The 19,412-nt window shown below is 35.9% G+C and overlaps 1 protein-coding gene across 20 annotated transcripts in view; it reads left to right on the plus strand.

The window, feature by feature from the left end:
- The window catches only part of svila (supervillin a), an 83,206-nt gene that overhangs the window by 18,546 nt on the left and 45,248 nt on the right, over window positions 1-19,412 (plus strand). For 6 of the 20 annotated variants that reach the window (XM_048171179.1, XM_048171188.1, XM_048171191.1 and 3 more), the window contains exons 1-6: window positions 1,347-1,580; window positions 7,141-7,201; window positions 7,691-7,776; window positions 11,895-11,955; window positions 12,450-12,598; window positions 12,789-13,473. In XM_048171179.1, the coding sequence (XP_048027136.1) occupies window positions 1,526-1,580; window positions 7,141-7,201; window positions 7,691-7,776; window positions 11,895-11,955; window positions 12,450-12,598; window positions 12,789-13,473 (1,097 nt within the window). In that variant the 5' untranslated portion in view covers window positions 1,347-1,525. Of the gene's footprint in view, window positions 1-1,344; window positions 1,581-7,140; window positions 7,202-7,690; window positions 7,777-11,894; window positions 11,956-12,449; window positions 12,599-12,788; window positions 13,474-19,412 lie in introns of those variants that run through there. The other 14 variants (XM_048171178.1, XM_048171187.1, XM_048171181.1 and 11 more) reach the window with 6 other exon arrangements.

The following is a 19,412-nucleotide window of genomic DNA, read 5'->3' on the forward strand; positions in this document are numbered from 1 at the left end:
TTCCATAAGTTTTGTTTTTGAAAGAAATTAATACTTTAATTTAAATTAATTTAGCAAGGATGCATTCAATTGATCAAAAGTGACAGAAAGGGCATTTATAATATTATTATAAAAGATTTTTTTTATTTTAAATAAATGGTGTTTTTGGAACTTGGAAAAAAAATGTATCATGATTTTCAAAAAAATATTAAGCAGCACCAACTGTTTTCAACATTAATAATAAGAAAGCTGTTTCTTGAGCACCAAATCATCAAATTGGAATGATTTCTGAAGGATCATGTGACTCTGAAGACTGGAATAATGATGCTGAAAATTCAGCTTTGCCATCACAGTAATAAATTACATTTTAATAGAAAACAAATATTTTAAATTGCGATAATAAATGTAAAAATATGAAATCATAACTTAAGTGGCTTTAGCTCTCTTCCACTGACCATTATTTTTTCTCTCTTTATACTATCATAACCTTTTCCTCCATTCTTGAATCCAGCTGACTTCAGCAGTCAGTGTTGTCCCCATCGATGGGTGACTTTATTACATGAGAATTTCTGAGTTTGGCTGCTCGTATGGATATTTTATCCCATTTGAACCCCGAAGCTAACAGGTGCACATGGCCAGAGTCATTCTTTTGAAACTCACCAGTAATCCTGAAAAGAAATTCAAGCAATGAAGCTTTTTTTTCCCCCCTAGAGTACAGGAACCAGGATAGTAAAAATCTAAACCTATTTAACACACAGTATCCTCTGTTGATATTGGGAAAACAGAACGGGAAAGACCTGATGAGTCCATAAATCAAGTGATTTTTTTACTCCACACATCATCTATTATTTTGTCCCTCCTTTGAGTACTTAGCACAACAATATGACTTGGCAAGTTATGTTCCCCATGGCAGAGATCTTGCTTTTCCACTTTCTCTCCTTCTCTAAGTACCACGCATATGTCATTGCTAAGAGATGAGAGGAATTTCTTGTTCCTTTGAGGCACTTATATTCTCTTACTTTCTCACCCTTTCAGCTGTCCTAAAAGCTAAACACACATCCACTGTATGCAGCTGCTAGTGCATACAGCCGTTACTGTCTGACTAATGTCGTTGTCCTCCATCTCTCTTCCCTTTCTTTATATCTTTCTCTCTCTCCCCCCTCGTCCCCCAGCCTCAGTATTGTTAATCTGATTAGCAGTGAGTAGCATTAGCACCGTAGTTACCTTGCTAGCATTTAGCAGTAGCCATGCAGACAGCAAGAGGCTCTCCGTCAGCATAGTGTCATAGTGTTGGAGAGATCCTGTTCTCCTCCTCCTCTCGCAGTGTTTCTCTCTCTCTCTTTCTCTCCACCTCCCCTCTCTGGCTGTCCCAGGACTGCTGCAGCTAACTCTGCATCACCTTGCAGTTCAGACACTGCTTCCTTTCTGCAGTCCTCTCTCTCTCTCTTCTATTTTCCTCCTCTCTTTGGTCCTTCGCAGTTCCCCCCACCTTTCTGGTCACTTTCTTTTCTTATCTGTCATCTACCCCTTGTTTTACTTTATCAATATGTACCGGAACCCTTGGATCTCCAACTATATCAACCATGTCAAGTTGTGCCAAGGTGAGTAAATGGCAGTTGGGGTGGGACGGGACAGGACGGGCCCACCACATCTCTGTTAATGCTGCTTTTAATGGTGCTAGAGCCTCCAAGGACAGAAGTATTCAGGACAAGGGACTCGCTGACTCAAAGAGGAGCACTGAGGCATTTTGAAGCAGAACAAGTGGCGTCTCTTTTGCATACTGTGGTTTAGATATGAACGCTTTCAATAGTTTGAAGTCTGTAGTTGGGTCTGTTAGCTTAAGGGAGTTTGACTCACAGTATTGCCTTTTAATGGTTTTGTTTTGGACTGTGCACTTGCGCAACGGCACATGCTTTTTCATTTATCCTGTGTGTTCTTAGTTAAACGGTGCATTTTCACATTTATAGCAGGTGTTTGTGTCCAGCACTGCATTGTTAGACATGCATTTTATTCATAAAATTATTTTATAGTTTTCATTAAAATGTTGTTCTCATTTATTATGGTTTTAACTGCTTTAAATATAAATGGGTTAATGCCTAAATGTATGAATGGGTTTTAGAGATTCCCTGTCACCTAATTCGCCCTTTCCTGGAGTGCAGACACCAGCTGTCTCTTTTAAGACTCTTAAGATCTCCCTCTCTGTCTGTGCATTGGTAAATAACAGTTTACACTCTTTTGAAGGGCATTGAAGAATGTTCAGAGTTGAGCTAGCTGGTTTTAAAACATAAAACGCCATTAAAAGTCATGATTTAAGTGATGCCATACATATGCACAATGGCACACTTCCTGTGTCCACACTGGCTAATCCTATTCCTCTTGAAGACTAATCCTTTATTAGCTGAGACAAGTGCTACACTAACACCAGACTGCCACATTTTGGCATTGTGTTTTCCTATTTAACGGGTTTCATCCTGTAAGTGCGTTTTGAATTCATGATTTGCTGACTTTCATGTAGTTTTATCACTTGAATTGATTTGATGTCAATTACTTTGCTTCCTTATTTGTATTTGAGTGTTATAAATAAATATTACAATTTATTACTACCATTTAAAAAAATTGGGGTCAGCAGGCCTATGTTTTTTTTTTGTTTGTTTTTTTTTTAAATATATTAATACTTTTTTCAGAAACCTTTACATTTACCGATTTAGAAGACACTTTTATCCAAAGCGACTTACAGTTGAGGAATACAACAAACGATTCATCTTAAGAAGACAATAAACACGTTCCAGTTACAGTAATACAAAGTTTCAGTCATCGTTCAAGATAGTACAAGCATTAAAGTGATCAAAAGCGACAGTAAAGAAATTGATATTACCAATTATTTCTAATAAATGCTGTCCTTTTGAACTTTTATAAAAATACTTTTTTTTGAAGTAATTCTGAAAAAAGTGTCACAATTTCCATATAACTATTAAGCATTTCCACTGTTGTCAAAAGTACTGACTGATGCTTGGAGTGCTGTTGAGTGGATTTGTGAACACCTCTGTTTGGACATTGTGTTCACGTGCTCATCAGATACATCTGTGATTGGCTGCAGTGATCATCGCTTCAAAAACATGTTGTAAATAAATAGTCATCAATGATGCTCTTCACCGAACGCTTACACAGATACATACGGGAGTGTTTGAAAGCAGCCATCAGCGGACTGGTCCACTGATAGACGCCTGCTTTCAAACGCTCCCGCTTTCAAATTCAAACACTTCTGTGCGTTGATCACTGTAGTCAATCACGGACATATATGTTAAGTGCATGAACACAGTGGCCAATCAGAGGTGTTTACAAATCTGCTCAACAGTGCTCAAAGTGACACATTTTTAAAATTTCAGTACCGACTAGGGTGACCACCCCTTCCGCATTTTGCGGGACAGTTCCGAAATTGGGAGCTTTGTCCCGCGTCCTACAAGACTTGAGTCGTGTCCCGCATTCATTTATGTCTGTATTATAATTTTTTTTTCATCACTGAAATTACAATACCACAGTAAGTAATATAATAAAAACTGTGACTGGCATTTAAAAATATATTTGTGCAGCCGTCATATTCTAGCTGTGGAAATAACCAACCAACACAATCATAGAGAGAGGTTTTCCCGCTGATGTCAACTGAGGCCTCAGTCGCTAAATACAACTACACCAGTAGGAATTTCATCTCACATACTGGATAAGAACCTCAAGAACTGCCCAAAGCTGCCCAAACTAATGATTTAAAGCATGTAATTATCCATCCTGGTGTTAAATATTTCCAACGAACATGCGCCGATCCTGTGGATGCTCGAACTGCCACCCACGGAAATGGTTGAGCACCTACGGAAAAACATTAGATATTATCCATTCGTTTTAACCAATAAAAAAAAATTGATTGCGTCTTTCAGACATGACTTTCTTCTCACGTTAATAGTTCATTTAATGCGGGTTCTATGACGTTATTATAATGAAAAATGTCGAAAGTGAATTATTGTAACATGAGCACATCAAATGCGCAAGCAGGAATCTCTCCGCTCACAGGCGGATTCTGAAGGCGCGCACGCTCTCGCTCAGATATTACATGTGCGTTGTCCTCCTGCATGTGCAGCCATGAATCTAGAATTGTCTTCTCTCCAGGATTTAATGATGCCAGAAGCGTTTTCCAGCACCCACCACCAGAAACATTCATCGGCGCATATGCCAAGTTTGCCAACAAATGTAAATCAATATTTACATAGCGTTTTTACATCTCACACATGTCCTGCATTGTCCCGCAAAATCACATCTACTGTCCTGCAACAGATCAATAGCCAGGTGGTCACCCTAGTACCGACTTGGTATCGAAGCCTGTACTTTTGACGACACTTTTCCATGAAAATATTAAGCAGCACCACTGTTTTCAACACTGATAATAAAGACATTCTTTTAGCAGCAAATCAGCATTTTAGAATGATTTCTGAAGGATCATGTGACACTGAAGACTGGAGTAATGATGCTGAAAAATCAGGTTTGGAATTACAGGAATAAATTATATTTTAAAATAGAAATCCAAATTGTAATAATATTTGACAATATTACTGCTTTTGCTGTGTTTTTATCAAATAAAGTCTTGAGCATAAGACACTTCTTTCAAAACTTTTAAAATCTTACTGACCCCAAACTTTTGAATAATTTATTATTAATAAATATCAAAATATGTATTTTATTATTGATAAATATTAAAACATTGAATGCATACATTGTATTAAATTGTATACATTACATATCAATTTAAATGTAATTACATAGTTTATGAATACATTAAATATTAAAGTTATACTTGTGTATATACTTAAATATTTTAAGTTATGTAATTACATTGTGGTTTTAAACGTGCCATCGTAAACTGTGACAATTGTTAGATGCCAGAGAGCCTTGGGTTTATGATCTTGTCACATGACCAAACAGGCTTTGACTTGCTTCAACTGTATCACCTCCATGTGCTTTAACTCAGACTAATGCCTGACCTCAATGACTGAACCCTATAGTCATGCAAGTTTATCAGTCACCATATTATTTGTTACTGACTGTGCTGGAAAACAGATATGCTGGAACATAAAATAAACCTGAACACGTTTCAGAGCTTTGCGATCAGCTCAATGTGACGCTTGTTGTAGATCAGAGCGGTATGTTGGTGTGTCTCAGGGCTGTGGAATAACATGCATGCCATTTAAAGTGCTGAAAATGTCACACTTGACTGTCTGATTAGCATCTGTACTTAAGAGGGCACAGAGCCAATTTTCTGGGTTTCCATTCATGTCTGTTAGCGGTGGGTGCTCTCAACAAGACCATGCAATGCTCATAATAAGCGCTTAGGATAATTTTAGTGATCAGTCTAGTTTATCTGCATTACTAACTGTCAGTTTGCTTGATGGTTTTGTGTTTTTGTTCCTGCTTCTGGGAAACATTGTCATTAACTTTTCATTTACCCTGTAGTGTTAATTTACTGTGAGGACATTGAAAAATCTGTCAACGATTTGTTTTTAACGCCAGAGTCATTAATCACTAGTTTGCCTGAACAGCAACGGCTTTGTTGTCGAATTATCCCAGATGCAACAATAAAACATTGGTAACATATGGTACAGGAAGATGTACTCCGTGCAGGCTACCAGAACAGAGAGGCTTCTGTCATTTGTTGTGAATTCACTGTTTGTTTGTTTTTTATTTGAGCTAAAAAAAACTATTTCTATCAGTAATAACCCCCACATCATTTTGCCTCCACCCAGTTTCATAAATGTATTTTTTCTTAGTCCTTCCAAAACTTTCCTGTTCTCTCTTTCTGTTCCCCTTCAGTTGATGTCTCGTCCGCAGGCCCTGTGACTGAAATGAGAGGAGATTTTTAGGCAGTGAGGAATGTTTTTAGCAGATACTCGTCCCAGCTGTGAAAACTCACTCTGTACCAAAACAGAGTCCATCAGTTGGCGCACTCAGTTACTTTCTCTTCTTAAATGGTGTTTGTAGAGAGAGAAGGAGGAAATGACATCTAACCACAGTCCTTATTGTGGATTAACATATTTGAATATTGAATTTTTGGATGTCAAAAAGGCTGTTTGGTCTGTGCGGATGAATGTGTGGTCAGGTTATTGATCCATGGGTAAAGTGGAAACACATGTTCTGCTCTTCCAATCCCTCTGTGAAGCTCAGATGTCAGATTTCCATGTGCTTATTATTCATTGATTCCACACCTGGATAACAACACCGGTATTAGTCATTTCGTTGCATTACTTATGTGAATGTTGTAACAAATGTTATTTTATTTTTTTATTTTATTTAAAAAATATAATAATTTTTATTTTATTTTTTATATTTTATTTATTCTGTTTATTTTTTATTTTAAAAATAAAATATAATAAAATAGTTTATTCTAATGTTTTTATATTTTTATTTTTATTTTATTTATTTAAAACTAAAAAATAAATAAAATAACATCTAAAATATAAGTTTATTATTCTGTTTTTTTGTATTTATTTTATTTTATTTTATTTTATTTTATTTTGTTTTATTTCTAGTAAATTTCTAGTAGTAACCTACTAATTTTTACCCTAGATTTACCTAGTAAGAGTATCTACATGCACTTAAGCATCACACTTTTGATTTTTTTTTTTTTATAATAATAATAATAATAATAAAGATGTTATTGATTTATATTATACATTTATTTACCTTAAGAATATAAATAATATAAAATGAATAATTATTAGTATTCATTATCACTGTATTTCTACATTCTTTTTATATCCTTGCTCTTTATAACAATGGTGCATTTCCACTCAGTTTTTGTGCATTTATTTTATGGATGCAGATATAAAATACAGATGACTTTGTGCATTACATGGTAGTCACTTTGACTAACAAAACTGTTGAAACAGCATTCAGCACATGGGCCCAGGCAGTTGACGCGGTGCATACAGATGTACCTATGTGTGCACACTAAGTCTGTTCAGCTATGGACACAGCACCATGTTGATATCCATGAAATGGATACTATTGTTTTCATTCCTGCCCTTCACATGGGGCCTTTGAAACATCTTTCACTGATCAGTCCTGTCACCAGCAGGAGTATTTGTAGTCTAAAGGCTATGCTGTCTTTTGTGTGCACAGGCTTCACAGGAGAAACAGCCCCTAAAGTTGGCAATACCAAACTACAACGGAGAGCTCTTAGGTAAGATCCTTAATTTTTATGTAATAATAATTTCATGGAATGCTTATATAACTTGGGTTTTGATTTACTGGATGTTTAAATGAAAAGATCCACACCAACAGAAACTTTTTAAATGTCTTGTATAAGGCTTGAACAAATTAAAGACGACTATGTTGTGTTTACCTGTTGTGTACAGATGATTGTGTATTCACTTGAACACTGGGATGAAAAATGAGAAAAGCTATTTTTTTTATTATCCTGTTCTTATATGCTGTGGCTTTATTTCTTGTCAGAAAAAATATTTACTCTTACCAAATCCAGTTATAAAAATAACATTTTTAAGTGAAGATTTCACATTTTTTTGAGGGATGGAACTGTGTGATATCTGCCAAGATTCAGGTGCTTTTTCAGGTGCTGCTTCAACAAAAACAGGCAAAACTGAGGCTTCTTGTTACTGTTATGCTATATGCAAAATATATTGAAATTTAAAGTTGGATTCACTCTGTCCAGCTTCCAGAAAGAGTTCTCGTTTGAGGAGAAAGACGAGGGAGTCAACAAAGAATTAGATGTCAGTCTGCTGGCAAATACACCCAAGGGTAAGTACAAAATACATCAACACTTAAAGTGTGTGGTTCTTTATCATGGCTATTATATACTAGTTAAATACTTGACTCTTACCAAACCAGCAGGCAGGAGCTCTGCCACATAAGGTTTATTTGACTTCTGCACTTTTCTAATGGAGGCGTCTTATCCTAATGGTCAAGAATCTTAATACAAAGGTTGCAGGTTCAATCCCAAGGAGGATTTGAACACTAAATGATCACTGTGGTTCTTAAGCCCTCTTAATTTTAGCAGGGCTATATTCATGAGACATTTTGTATTCCCATTAGATGACAACTGTCTGCTAAAATAGCAAGTAATAAAGTCTGTAATGCTGGTCATAGTGCCTTGATCGAATTTTTCACAAGTTGCTTTAAGACTGTATGTTGTTTCACTTAGCATTGTCTTGATGGGTGCTGGACACATGGGTTTGGGGGATGGGACGCTGATGACCTATATTTGGTCTGCTAGGGGCCACCTGTTGTTGGGCAAGTTGTCTTGCTTACTGGCCCTGAAAATGTGATAGTTGTGTGAAAGACAGTGCCAAGATTTCGTAAAAGTATTTGTGCTGTAAGCTAGTCCAAAAAAATGGGTGAACAGGATTTTCTGGGACTCTCACATGAGCAGCCTGCTTCTGGTAAGCTCTAAAAGACATTTTTTGCAATTTTTTAAAATCGCATTCTGTCTTTTTAGTTTTATAAATGATGCTAATAGTGGCGCAGGGATGACGTCAGAACCCTGAATAATAATTTGTGAGATTTTCTTATGGGGTTTTATAATGGGTTTTTTGATTTGAGTAAAATCAAGCCTGTGGTGAACATAAGTTGACGATACGTTGATGTTTTGTTTTACAATGTAAACTGCACACACTTACACCTAGTTACTATTAGAAACACACATTTTCAAAAATAAACATAACTGCTTTAAAATGGATGTGTGTAATTTACGTTGTAGAACAAAATGTCAAAGTATCGTCAACTTATGTTTATCACAGACCTTATTTTACTCATAAATTGAAAAATCCAATTATAAAACCCCATAGGAAACTCTCAAAGGAATCAGTGGCGATTTAGTCTTCTGAGTTCTGACGTCATCCATGCCCCACTCTATAGGCTAGTACACATTGTCAGTCTCTGATTAGATTTGTTATTTTTTATTGACTTTAATGATGTTTTTAATTCTTAACGATAAAATAATGCTTAAAGAAAACAAAACTGACCATATTTCCTTTCTCAATGTATGTTCCTTTTCTTATTGTAAATGATTAATTGTGCATTTTATTCAAAAGAAAAACTTTGGCTTAGTTTCTTTTTGTAATCTTTAATCAAAATGTATTAACTTTGTTCCATGATTGTCCTTTTTTTTTTTTTTTTTTTTTTTTTGCTGATGTCACTTATAGGCTACACAGGCTATTGGATATTTACCCTATAGTAAAATAGCTATTAAGACATTTTCTAACAAACTTACATTTGGTTTGGCTCCATTCTGGTACATAACATTTTTCACCACCCAGTTAATTCCTGATGGATGAAATCAAGTCAGTCTGAAAAATATTTTTTGTTATGAAATGGAATGTGGGAATGGACACACACAGATACACACACAATACAATCAGATCAGAGGTCAACAATGTGAATCTGAATATATACAATGTGAAAAAATAAATAAATAAATAAATAAATTTATTTTTTTATATATATATATATATATATATAAATATATATATATATATATAAAATATATATATTATATATATATATATATATTTTTTTTTATTATTTTTTTTTATATATTTTTTTATATATATATATATTAGGTGTTAACCTTTCAGAAAAGCGCATGACAGTGGTTAGTCTTGAGTAAAAGCTTTGTCCAATTTTTTATTTTTTGTAAATGTTTGTTTGTTTCGCATTCACTTTGCTGGCATGCAGCTTTTAGTGTTGTGTAATCCTGGCTTGTTAGAATCAGGTCATTCTAATGTCAGATTCACACTGCTGTTTAACCCCCCCCTTTTCAAGTGGAAGTTGTTTTAAAACATGACAACCTGGACACACTCATGTTGTGCTATCTTCAATATGTTGTAATGTCTGATTAAATTAATAAAACTTATGATGAACTGTTCTGTGAAAATTTTACACATCTTTCCAATGGACTGTTATAGAATTAAAGGCACAATATATAAGATTTTTGCATTAAAATATCCAAAAACCAGTAGCCCAGTGTTATGTTTGTTCACTTGTGTACTTGCATTATCCCAAAAGCTTCCAACAATGTTTAAATCCAGACACATTTGCAATTTTAACCAGTGTAATGTCCCTCCTCATTGCGTTGCTCGTCAATGGCGTCATGTCCGCTTCATCCTCGGTTTCCGCTTTTACTGCCTTAGAAACTATGGCAACAGTGAGTCTCATGAAAAAATATCAGTGTGGCATTTCCAAGTCTGTTGAACAAGTCTATGGCAGTGTAATTAAATATAGTATGTGTTATACATAAATAGTAAGTCAGCCTTTTTTTCAAATGCTGCAGGTACGTTCAAATGTACTTTAGGATGATTGTTTTGAACACACAAAATTGTGCTGCGTTCCCCACCATTTAATTAGACTATAATAAAGTAACATGTATGAGTAATAATTTAGCATTAAAAATTACGTTACTTGGGACTACAACTAGAAGAGACCTTTTCTGTGTTTTACCCTTGGAAATATACCAAATGGGACAAGAAAGGAAGACAGATATCTACTACAAATCTTACAAGCAGCAAGCAAGAAGGCCATTACACGTAAATGGCTGAACATAGACCCTCCTACCTCATCGCAGTGGATAGAAATTACAAACGAAATATAGAACATGGAGAAACTGACCTTTTCATTAAGGCATGCTTCGGAAAAAGGGGAAAGTTACTGGAAGAAATGGAAAACTTTCTTTAATAAGTAGATGCCATTTATATTATAAAATAATTATAAAATATATATAAATATCTCATTTAACATGTGTCTAGGGAACATGTTTCATTGTATTATGGCTTCACATTATAGTGTTTCATTGCATTGGTCGGTCTATCTGTTTGTTACTTTATGTTCATTTTGGTTTAAATGTAAAAAATGCAAAACCTTTAAAAATAAAGTAAAAAAAAAAAAAATTACGTTACTTGTGGCTAATTTATTAGAATGAAATAAAATCATGTGATCATACGTAATGGTTATAAAACTGTTTCATTACCTCATCCATTAACATGATTTGATTTCCATTGCCAGTCGAGGTGATGACGACAACTCCCATCATTCCCCACTCCTTCACACTCCTTGTTGTTTAAAATATGTGACCTCTACGGTGAAAATTACATATTGTGCCTTTAAGCTAAGCAATTTGTTGTTGGTAAGATGCACTTTAGCCTTACTGGATTATGTGAAACAGAAAGGGAAATCCTGCTCTTTTCATTGCACCACCCAGATCTTTACTTTGAATCTCTTTTGAATTGCTTTGAGATCAAGCCGAGTAAGCACTGTTAGAAACTAGTGTGCCATGTGTACACATTAGCCCACGATGTGTCCCCTCTCAATCACTTCACTGGTCACCTAGTGACAGGACACAGTTGAGTGTCATATTTCCATACTGCTGAAACAACACTCACTGACTATGCACATATGATTGGCTAGCTTTTGTGGAAACTCAGTCAGCCATTCTCCTAGCTAATGTTAGATGTCTAAGCAGCTTTTGTTTCAGATAACACACTGGACTTTCGTCACCTTGACTATTATTGGAATTGTCTCACTGTAAGGGCATAGCAGTATTCTTACTAAGCTGCAGGGTTAGTGTAATACATCAGATTCATCATGAAACATTACATGGTATTAAATACAGCAAAGCTGAATTATGTAAAAATTAGATTACAATCCAGTCTTTAAATTGTGCTCATGTGGGGTGAAACATTGTGCATCTTACAGTATACAGTAAGCTCTGATTGCTATTGCTTACATTTGAGTAGAAACATCACAAATACATGATATATAGTACAATGTTTTTCATCATTTGTAATGGTTTGATTTATCCTGTTTGTCCTCCTGTCTCTCATTCTTTTACCCATCCATCACTTTGCCCTTCTTTTTCTCTTTAGTCTCAGAATTAAGGAAACGTTTTGAGAGTATAAGCACAAGTCAGAGTTGGGACATGAACAGGTGAGAAGTTAAATCAGTCTCACAAAGCATGCACAGCCAAAGTTCAGTTACTGCAGGTGTTCAGCAAGAATAACAACATCACAAAATTATCTGCATGCTGTTATTGCCAAAAAACACTTTAATTTCCCTCTCACCACACACACACAACCTTTAAAGCCTCATGCTCTTCATCAAGCTTAAAGTAGCTTACATACCCCAAAATAATTAAATAATGTATAATAAATGTTTTTGAAGGATCATGTGACACTGAAGACTGGAGTAATGACTGCTGAAACTTCACCTTTGTAATCAAAGGAATAAATTGCATTTTAAAAAATATTCAAATAAGGAATGGTTATTTTAAAATGCAATATTTTTTTTCACAGTATTACTTTTTTTTTTTAACTATTTTTAATTCCAAATAAATGAAGACTTTTGAATTGCAAATATATATGTTTTAATTTAAAAAAAAATCACAGATTGAGAATTATACTCTGTACCACTTCTATTTATAGGAAAGAACGAATTGCACGGCGTCTGGAGGGAATCGATAGTGATGTTCTCCAAAATATCCCAGGTTGTGGCGGTCTAGTAACCAATCGAATGCTAGAGGAGGACACTCCAAGATATACCCGCGCAGCAGACACCTGTGACCCCTGTACAGGTGAGAATTGTGCTTCATATTTCTTTTGATTGAGAAATAATATACACTAAACATCATAATAATAATATGGTGCATATCAACACAGGTTTGGGTTGATTAGCTGGTGTTTGGTTACTTAAGGTTAGTTTAAGGTTTAGGCAAATTGATTCAGTGTAAACTATGCATTGTCTTCCTCTCTCTCTCATCGTAGTTTCTCTTCAGCACTATGGCAAAAATGACCCAGACTTCCCAACTCCGCACAGTGCAGAGGTTCAGTCTAGAACCCACATGGTACAACCGGAGTCTGTCTACACCACTGGCTCCACTCTTGTGGCAGAGCCGGACTCTAAAGCTGAAAGGATTGCTCGCTACAAGGCAGAACGGCGCCGTCAACTAGCAGAGCGCTATGGCATCTCTCTGGATCAGGAGACAGAAACCGACTGTACCACTCGCTACTCCAGAACCTCCAGAGAGCCCGACGGCTCAGACCAACAACACAGGTCAAAGGCAGAAGGAGGAGACAGGGTGGAGCACAATGCTTACACCACCAGCCATCTTGTAGATAGGGCCAGCTCTCACATTCACACCGATCCAGAGTACAGCCGAGAACGCACAGACTCCATCTCTGAGCGCGAGAGGATGATGAATCTGGAGAACCAGAGGAGGGCACAAGAGCGGGATAGATTGCATGGAAGTGGAGGGGTTGCACCTGACCCGTCTGCATATATGGATGTGTCAGGGTCTGCCAGGGTTCCAGGGAGAGAACCAGGTGCCATGGGGGTTCCCAGTTCGCCTAATACAGGCCGAAGGGCCATGATGCCATCTCCTAAACAGGGAGCATCTCCCGGTGATCTGTTTATTGAGCAGCAGGCTCACAACATCCTTCAAAGACACGGGTGAGTCTTCTTTTTCTTCTTCTTGTTGTTTTTTTGTCTCTCTATCTTACAGTCAAGTAGTACCTCAATATGTCAGTGTCTTAATTTTCTTCTCTTATTCTTTCCTTTTTTGGAAAGAATGTTGGCTGGTATTCCCCTAAATCTGTCTTTTACAGGTATTTTCCCCAAAAGAAAGCCGACATTTTGCAGGATTTGGCTCACATACTGTTAGGAGTGTTCTCCTAACTCCCTAAAGATGGGTGGGCTTTGTTCAGTATGACACATTATCCATTAGCATTGACCTTTAATGTCCTTTGGCAGCTGTTTCTTTATGGCATGGGTCAGTGTTCTGTGTGACGCTTTGGGTTTAAAGTGCGTGCCAAATTAAGCAACAGAAGATTCCAGCTGAATTAAAATTCCCAACATTAGGCCAAGCCAAAAAAATTACAAATGAATATGATAAAGAATGATATTCAGGAAAGACCCAGAAGACATTCATAATGTCAGTATAAAGTTTGATTGGTTAGTTAATGTGAACAAATGAGGACTTGGCCTTTAAAACCCAGTTCCCAGCAAGCCAGTCTCAATTTTCATATCTTATTTGAGGCCCTACTCTATTTTCAGGATCCTGGTTTCTGTTGAAGTTTTTTTCCCCCTCTTTTTTTTTTCTTTCTTAACCTCTCTCCCACACACACACACTCTTTACACATAAACCGTTGAGTGCTTCACTCTCATGGGTGTTTCTTAACTAATTTAGCTCCCGTAGCCAGTCAGCCAACCAATGGTCACTTCAGACTGATTCAGAAGGAGACACCCTCTCTCCAATCAACTGGCCTTCCAGGTACCATACATTTGGGATTCATGGGTGTGTTTGACACCTTTCACTTAACAGTGGTCCCGCCTAACCTCATGGCCCTATCTCAAACCCCCTCAAGTCCTGTCTTATAAACATCCTTGCTGGAATGTGAGGTAATGATGAAAATATGATAGGAGCCTTGTGTTTTATAGTGGTTTATTGGATTATAGTCTGTTTGGAAAAAAAAGTCTGTTCCACTTTACAGGTTATTCTGGCTAGGGACCACACTTAGCTTGGAAGACTGAGACAACGTTGTAAATTAAACAAATATTGCTTATTTGAAAGTGATCATTGTAACAACCTGGTTTTACAAAGGGCTAATAAAAACAGTGTGCACACTGACTCCAGGAAATTGCTAGTCAGTCATGCAATGTCAGCCAGTACTTGCCATTTTTGTAAGTAATATGCATCAGAAAGTTTTAGGGGTGTGCTGGGTAATGATGGAATTAATTCCTTTTTGACTCTTCTCTCTTGCTGTAGCCGTTTCAATGGGCCACTATACATAAGCTGTCCGCCATATTGGAATGGTCAAAGCCGGTCTGAGAACATTTGAAAGCAAGTTGACTGAGTGTCTGCAACCATAGTTAGACGCATGTATGTATGTATATATATATATATATATATATATATATATATATATATATATATATATATATATATATATACACTCAGCAGATGATTTTATATTTATATATATATATATTTAAGGGTTAATGCAAAACCTGGCCTTATGTGCAATTTACATGTTTTTTTTTTGTTTGTTTTTTTTGAGTGTTGATGATTATATTCTAAAAATAAATAGCAACTGAATTTAATAGTTTGGGCTCTGTTGTTAATTGTAACATTTTAATGTTATAATGTGCAAGAAAGGGCTCCCTGTATATAGTTTACAGAAGTGGCTGATTTTTTTTAGATTTTTTTTTTAAAGATTTTTTTTTTATCCTTAAGAAAATATTTATTATAATTGAATTTATTTAAAGAGTGAGACACACTTTGTTAAATAAACCACTGTTTAATAAAAAAGCAGTTTTATGTTTGGTTTTCTCATCCCTGCTGTACCGAAACCCATACCGAAACCGTGACTTCAATACTGAGTTACAGTTGAAGTCATAAGTTTACATACACCTTGTAGAATCTGCAAAATGTTAATTATTTTAACAAAATAAGAGGGATTATATAAAATGCTTATTTTTTTACTTAGTATTGTCCTGAATAAGCTATTTCACATCCACAAAACAAAAAAACAAAAAAAAGCTGAATTTATAAAAATTATCCCATTCAAAAGTTTACATACACTTAATTCTGAATACCGTGTGTCGTTACCTGGATGATCCACGACTGTTTTTATGTTTTGTGATTGTTGTTCATGAGTCCCTTATTTGTCCTGAGCAGTTAAACTGAAGCTCAGCTTCTTTGGAAAAATCCTCCAGGTCCTGAAAATTCTTCAGTTTTCCAGCATCTTTTGCATATTTGAACCCTTTCCAACAATTGACTGTATGATTTTTGAGATCCATCTTTTCACACTGAGGACAACTGAAGGGACTCGAACACAACTATTAGAAAAAGGTTCAAACATTCACTTGATGCTCCAGAAGGAAACACGATGCATTTAGAGCTGGGGAGTGAAAACTATTTAACAGGATGATAATGTCCATATTTTTCTTATTTTGTTTAAATTTTTTTTTTTTTTTTTTTTCATTTAGTATTTTCAAGGGCCTCCCGGCCCTTTGGCAGCAACAGAAGATACTTACATGTTTTCCAGAAGACAAACGAAGTACAATTTACCTTGATCTTCAAATTCAAGTTTTCACCTCCTGGCTCTTAATGCATCGTGTTTCCTTCTGGAGCATCAGTGAATGTTTGATACTTTTTTAATAGTTGTGTTTTTGAGTCCCTCAATTGTCCTCAGTGTGAAAAGATGGATCTCAAAATCATATAGTCACTGCTGGAAAGGGTTCAAATATGCAAAAGATGCTGGAAAACTGAAGAATTTTCGGGACCTCGAGGATTTTTCCGAAGAACAGAGCTCAGTTTAACTGCTCTAGATAAACAAGGGATTCATGAACAACCATCACAAAACATAAAAACAGTCATGGATCATCCAGGTAACGACACACAGTATTCAGAATCAAGTGTATGTAAAGTTTTGAACGGGATAATTTCTATAAATTCAGCCATTTTTTGTTTTGTTTTGTGGACTGTATGTAGACATCTTTTATGTAAAATATCTTATTCAGGACAGTACTAAATAAAAATAACATGCATTTTGTATGATCTCTTATTTTGTCAAAAGTTAACATTTTGCAGATTCTACAAGGTGTATGTAAACTTATGACTTGTACGTACATAAAATGAATGCTGTTCTTTTGAACTTCCTATTCATCAAAAATGTATCACGGTTTCCACAAAAATATTAGGCAGCACAACTGTTTTCAACACTGATAATAATAAGAAATATTTTTGAGCACCAAATCAGCATATTAGAATGATTTCTGAAGGATCATGTGACATTGAAGACTAGAGTATATTTTATTGTTTTTACTTAATATTTGATGTAATGAATGCAGCCTTATTAAGCATTTTTTAAAACATTTTAAAACTTTCAAAAATATTTAAAAAAAAATCTTACTAACCCTAGACTTGGAATGGTAGTGCATTTAAAAAGAAGTGAATATATTATGCAGAGATGTTGTGATATGTATTACTTTTGAACCAGCAAGGTAGAGGGCTCAGGGTGTGGTTTTGAGTTGGGCCCATCATCTCGTAACAAAATGGCCATCCTCGCGCACATTTCTATCACCCATCCCATCCACACTGTTGATGATTGCTGTGTGGGTTTGAATTTGATCATTGAGCATTCAGACGCTTTTGTTGCAATTTACCCTTAACTCTTTCTAATATACTTTAGTCTCAGTCCACTGTCCAATGACATGGAGTGTATGTGTGTGGTTTATCCCTATATGGCAGGGTTTTGTTTTCATATTGCTTTTCAGTACCTGGTTGAATGAAGCGTGACTTGAGTTTGTGTTTGTGATACTGTGGTGAGAGAATTGTTGAGCTATGAGTCATGAAACTCGACAAGAATGTAAATGCAGATCATTCAGCCTGCATTAGCTCAATATGCCAAATGGAGAGCGTGATAACTTGATTAGTCATGCAAAACACCAGAGCCACATTTTCTGGGAATCATTTCACACGCAAATTGCGTTCCCATTTTGCATCGGTTTTCTCTCTCTATTTTTGCCCCTATTCTCTCATTCCTGTACTTTATATTCATTTAAGTTCCTCCACAGACTTTACTAGTCTAGTGGTTTATTTACTATGTGGGCTTTTTCCTCCTCTGCAGTTCCTTGTCACTTAATGTCTGCTGACTTTGACAAACCCAGACATAGATAAAAGAGATGTGTGGAGAGAAATAGCGAAGCATGGGCTCTCCATCTCCACCTCCTCCCCTGAATCTGCAGAGTATTTGCATTAGCATAACCTTCTAAAAATAAAAGTACAAAAAATACAGTTTACTTTTGTTCTAGTGATCAAGTATGAGATGTAGATGATTTTTGAGTTTATCATCTAGTTTATAATCATTTATAAGCTCTGTGTTTGGTTCACCTTTGGATCTTTCTTGCAGATGTCTAAAAGAATATCATGTTAGCTTTAAACAGAAATTGCTGCATCTCTGTCTTTATATTTGCATTTACTGCACAGCTCAACTTTTTTTGCCCCCCTCTTCATGAACCATATCCCAAACATAATTTTTGGCTGCATTTTGTTACAGGCATTTTTCTAATTTAGTCTTGAAAATGCAGTCCACTTAGAGGAGGTTAAAAACAGTTCACATGACTCAACAATTACAGAGTGCAGAGCATGTTTTCACTTAAACAGAGCAGAGTGCACGTTACCTTATGTAAAACTGAAGTGTGAGTGCATAGATGGCAGCCATCAAGATTTTGTCAGGAGAAACAGCTTTTAGCAGCTAGAGGAGTGTGGGATACAACTCATAAAAAGGATGTGATATGTCGAGTATGATTGGGTTGCTTAACTTCTATTTTTAACAGTATTGAGCTGATGGAAACCGAGTTTTAACTTGGGTGAATGGGTGGAAAAGAAGAGGTAGATTCAGAGAGTAACCCTGTAATAAACGGACATCTTTTAAAAGCATTATAGGAGGTTTCTTTGTGATTTAAGTCTCACATTCAATGGTAGTGCACAAACTGCAAAAGGTTTTGGATGAGAAAGTCTTTTGCCTCCCCCTGCTGAGAGCATCGATTCTGCTGACCTAAACCTAAAGAATCAGTCATCGCAGAACTAAGCTTGTTTATCAGCAAACCTCTCTCATCTCTCTCTGATGAAACGCTGTGTAGTGTGAAATTAACTGGGTCTCCTTTATGTATCAAAATGCTGAAAATGGTTTGAAGGCTTTTGCTGCAGATCATAAATATACTTATGCAGAATCCTCAAAGCAGAATCTATTGGATTTTCAGTCATTTGTCATCTTGAAGAAGGTGGTTTTCAAACTGTGTTCCGGGATGCTGCAAGGTGATTGGCGTCCACGGAAATATTTGGGAGAAAAAATATTTTATTTAAGCTGAAACTGTTTCTCTTTAGATTTAAACATCAAAAACTAAAGATAGTACTTTCCCATGAAATATTTTAATTTTATTTTGCCTTGTAATATGAGTATAAATAATATAAAACCACTTATCAAAGCTGTTTAATTCTTTAAAGGTGCCCTCGAATGAAAAATTGAATTTATCTTGGCATAGTCAAATAACAAGAGTTCAGTACATGGAAATGACATACAGTGAGTCTCAAACTCCATTGTTTCCTCCTTCCTTATATAAATCTCATTTGTTTAAAAGACCTCCGAAGAACAGGCGAATCTCAACATAACACCGACTACGTTACGTAACAGTCAGGGTGTACGCCCCTGATATTTGCATAATGCCAGCCCATGTTCCCAACATTATGAAAGTCATTAGACAAGGGCAGCCAATAACGTCTGGATCTGCACAGGTGAATCAACAGACTAGGTAAGCAAGCAAGAACAATAGCGAAAAATGGCAGATGGAGCAATAATAACTGACATGATCCATGATATCATGAT

This window comes from Megalobrama amblycephala, linkage group LG20 (genome assembly GCF_018812025.1).
Source record: "Megalobrama amblycephala isolate DHTTF-2021 linkage group LG20, ASM1881202v1, whole genome shotgun sequence".
Taxonomy (NCBI): Eukaryota; Metazoa; Chordata; class Actinopteri; order Cypriniformes; family Xenocyprididae; genus Megalobrama; species Megalobrama amblycephala.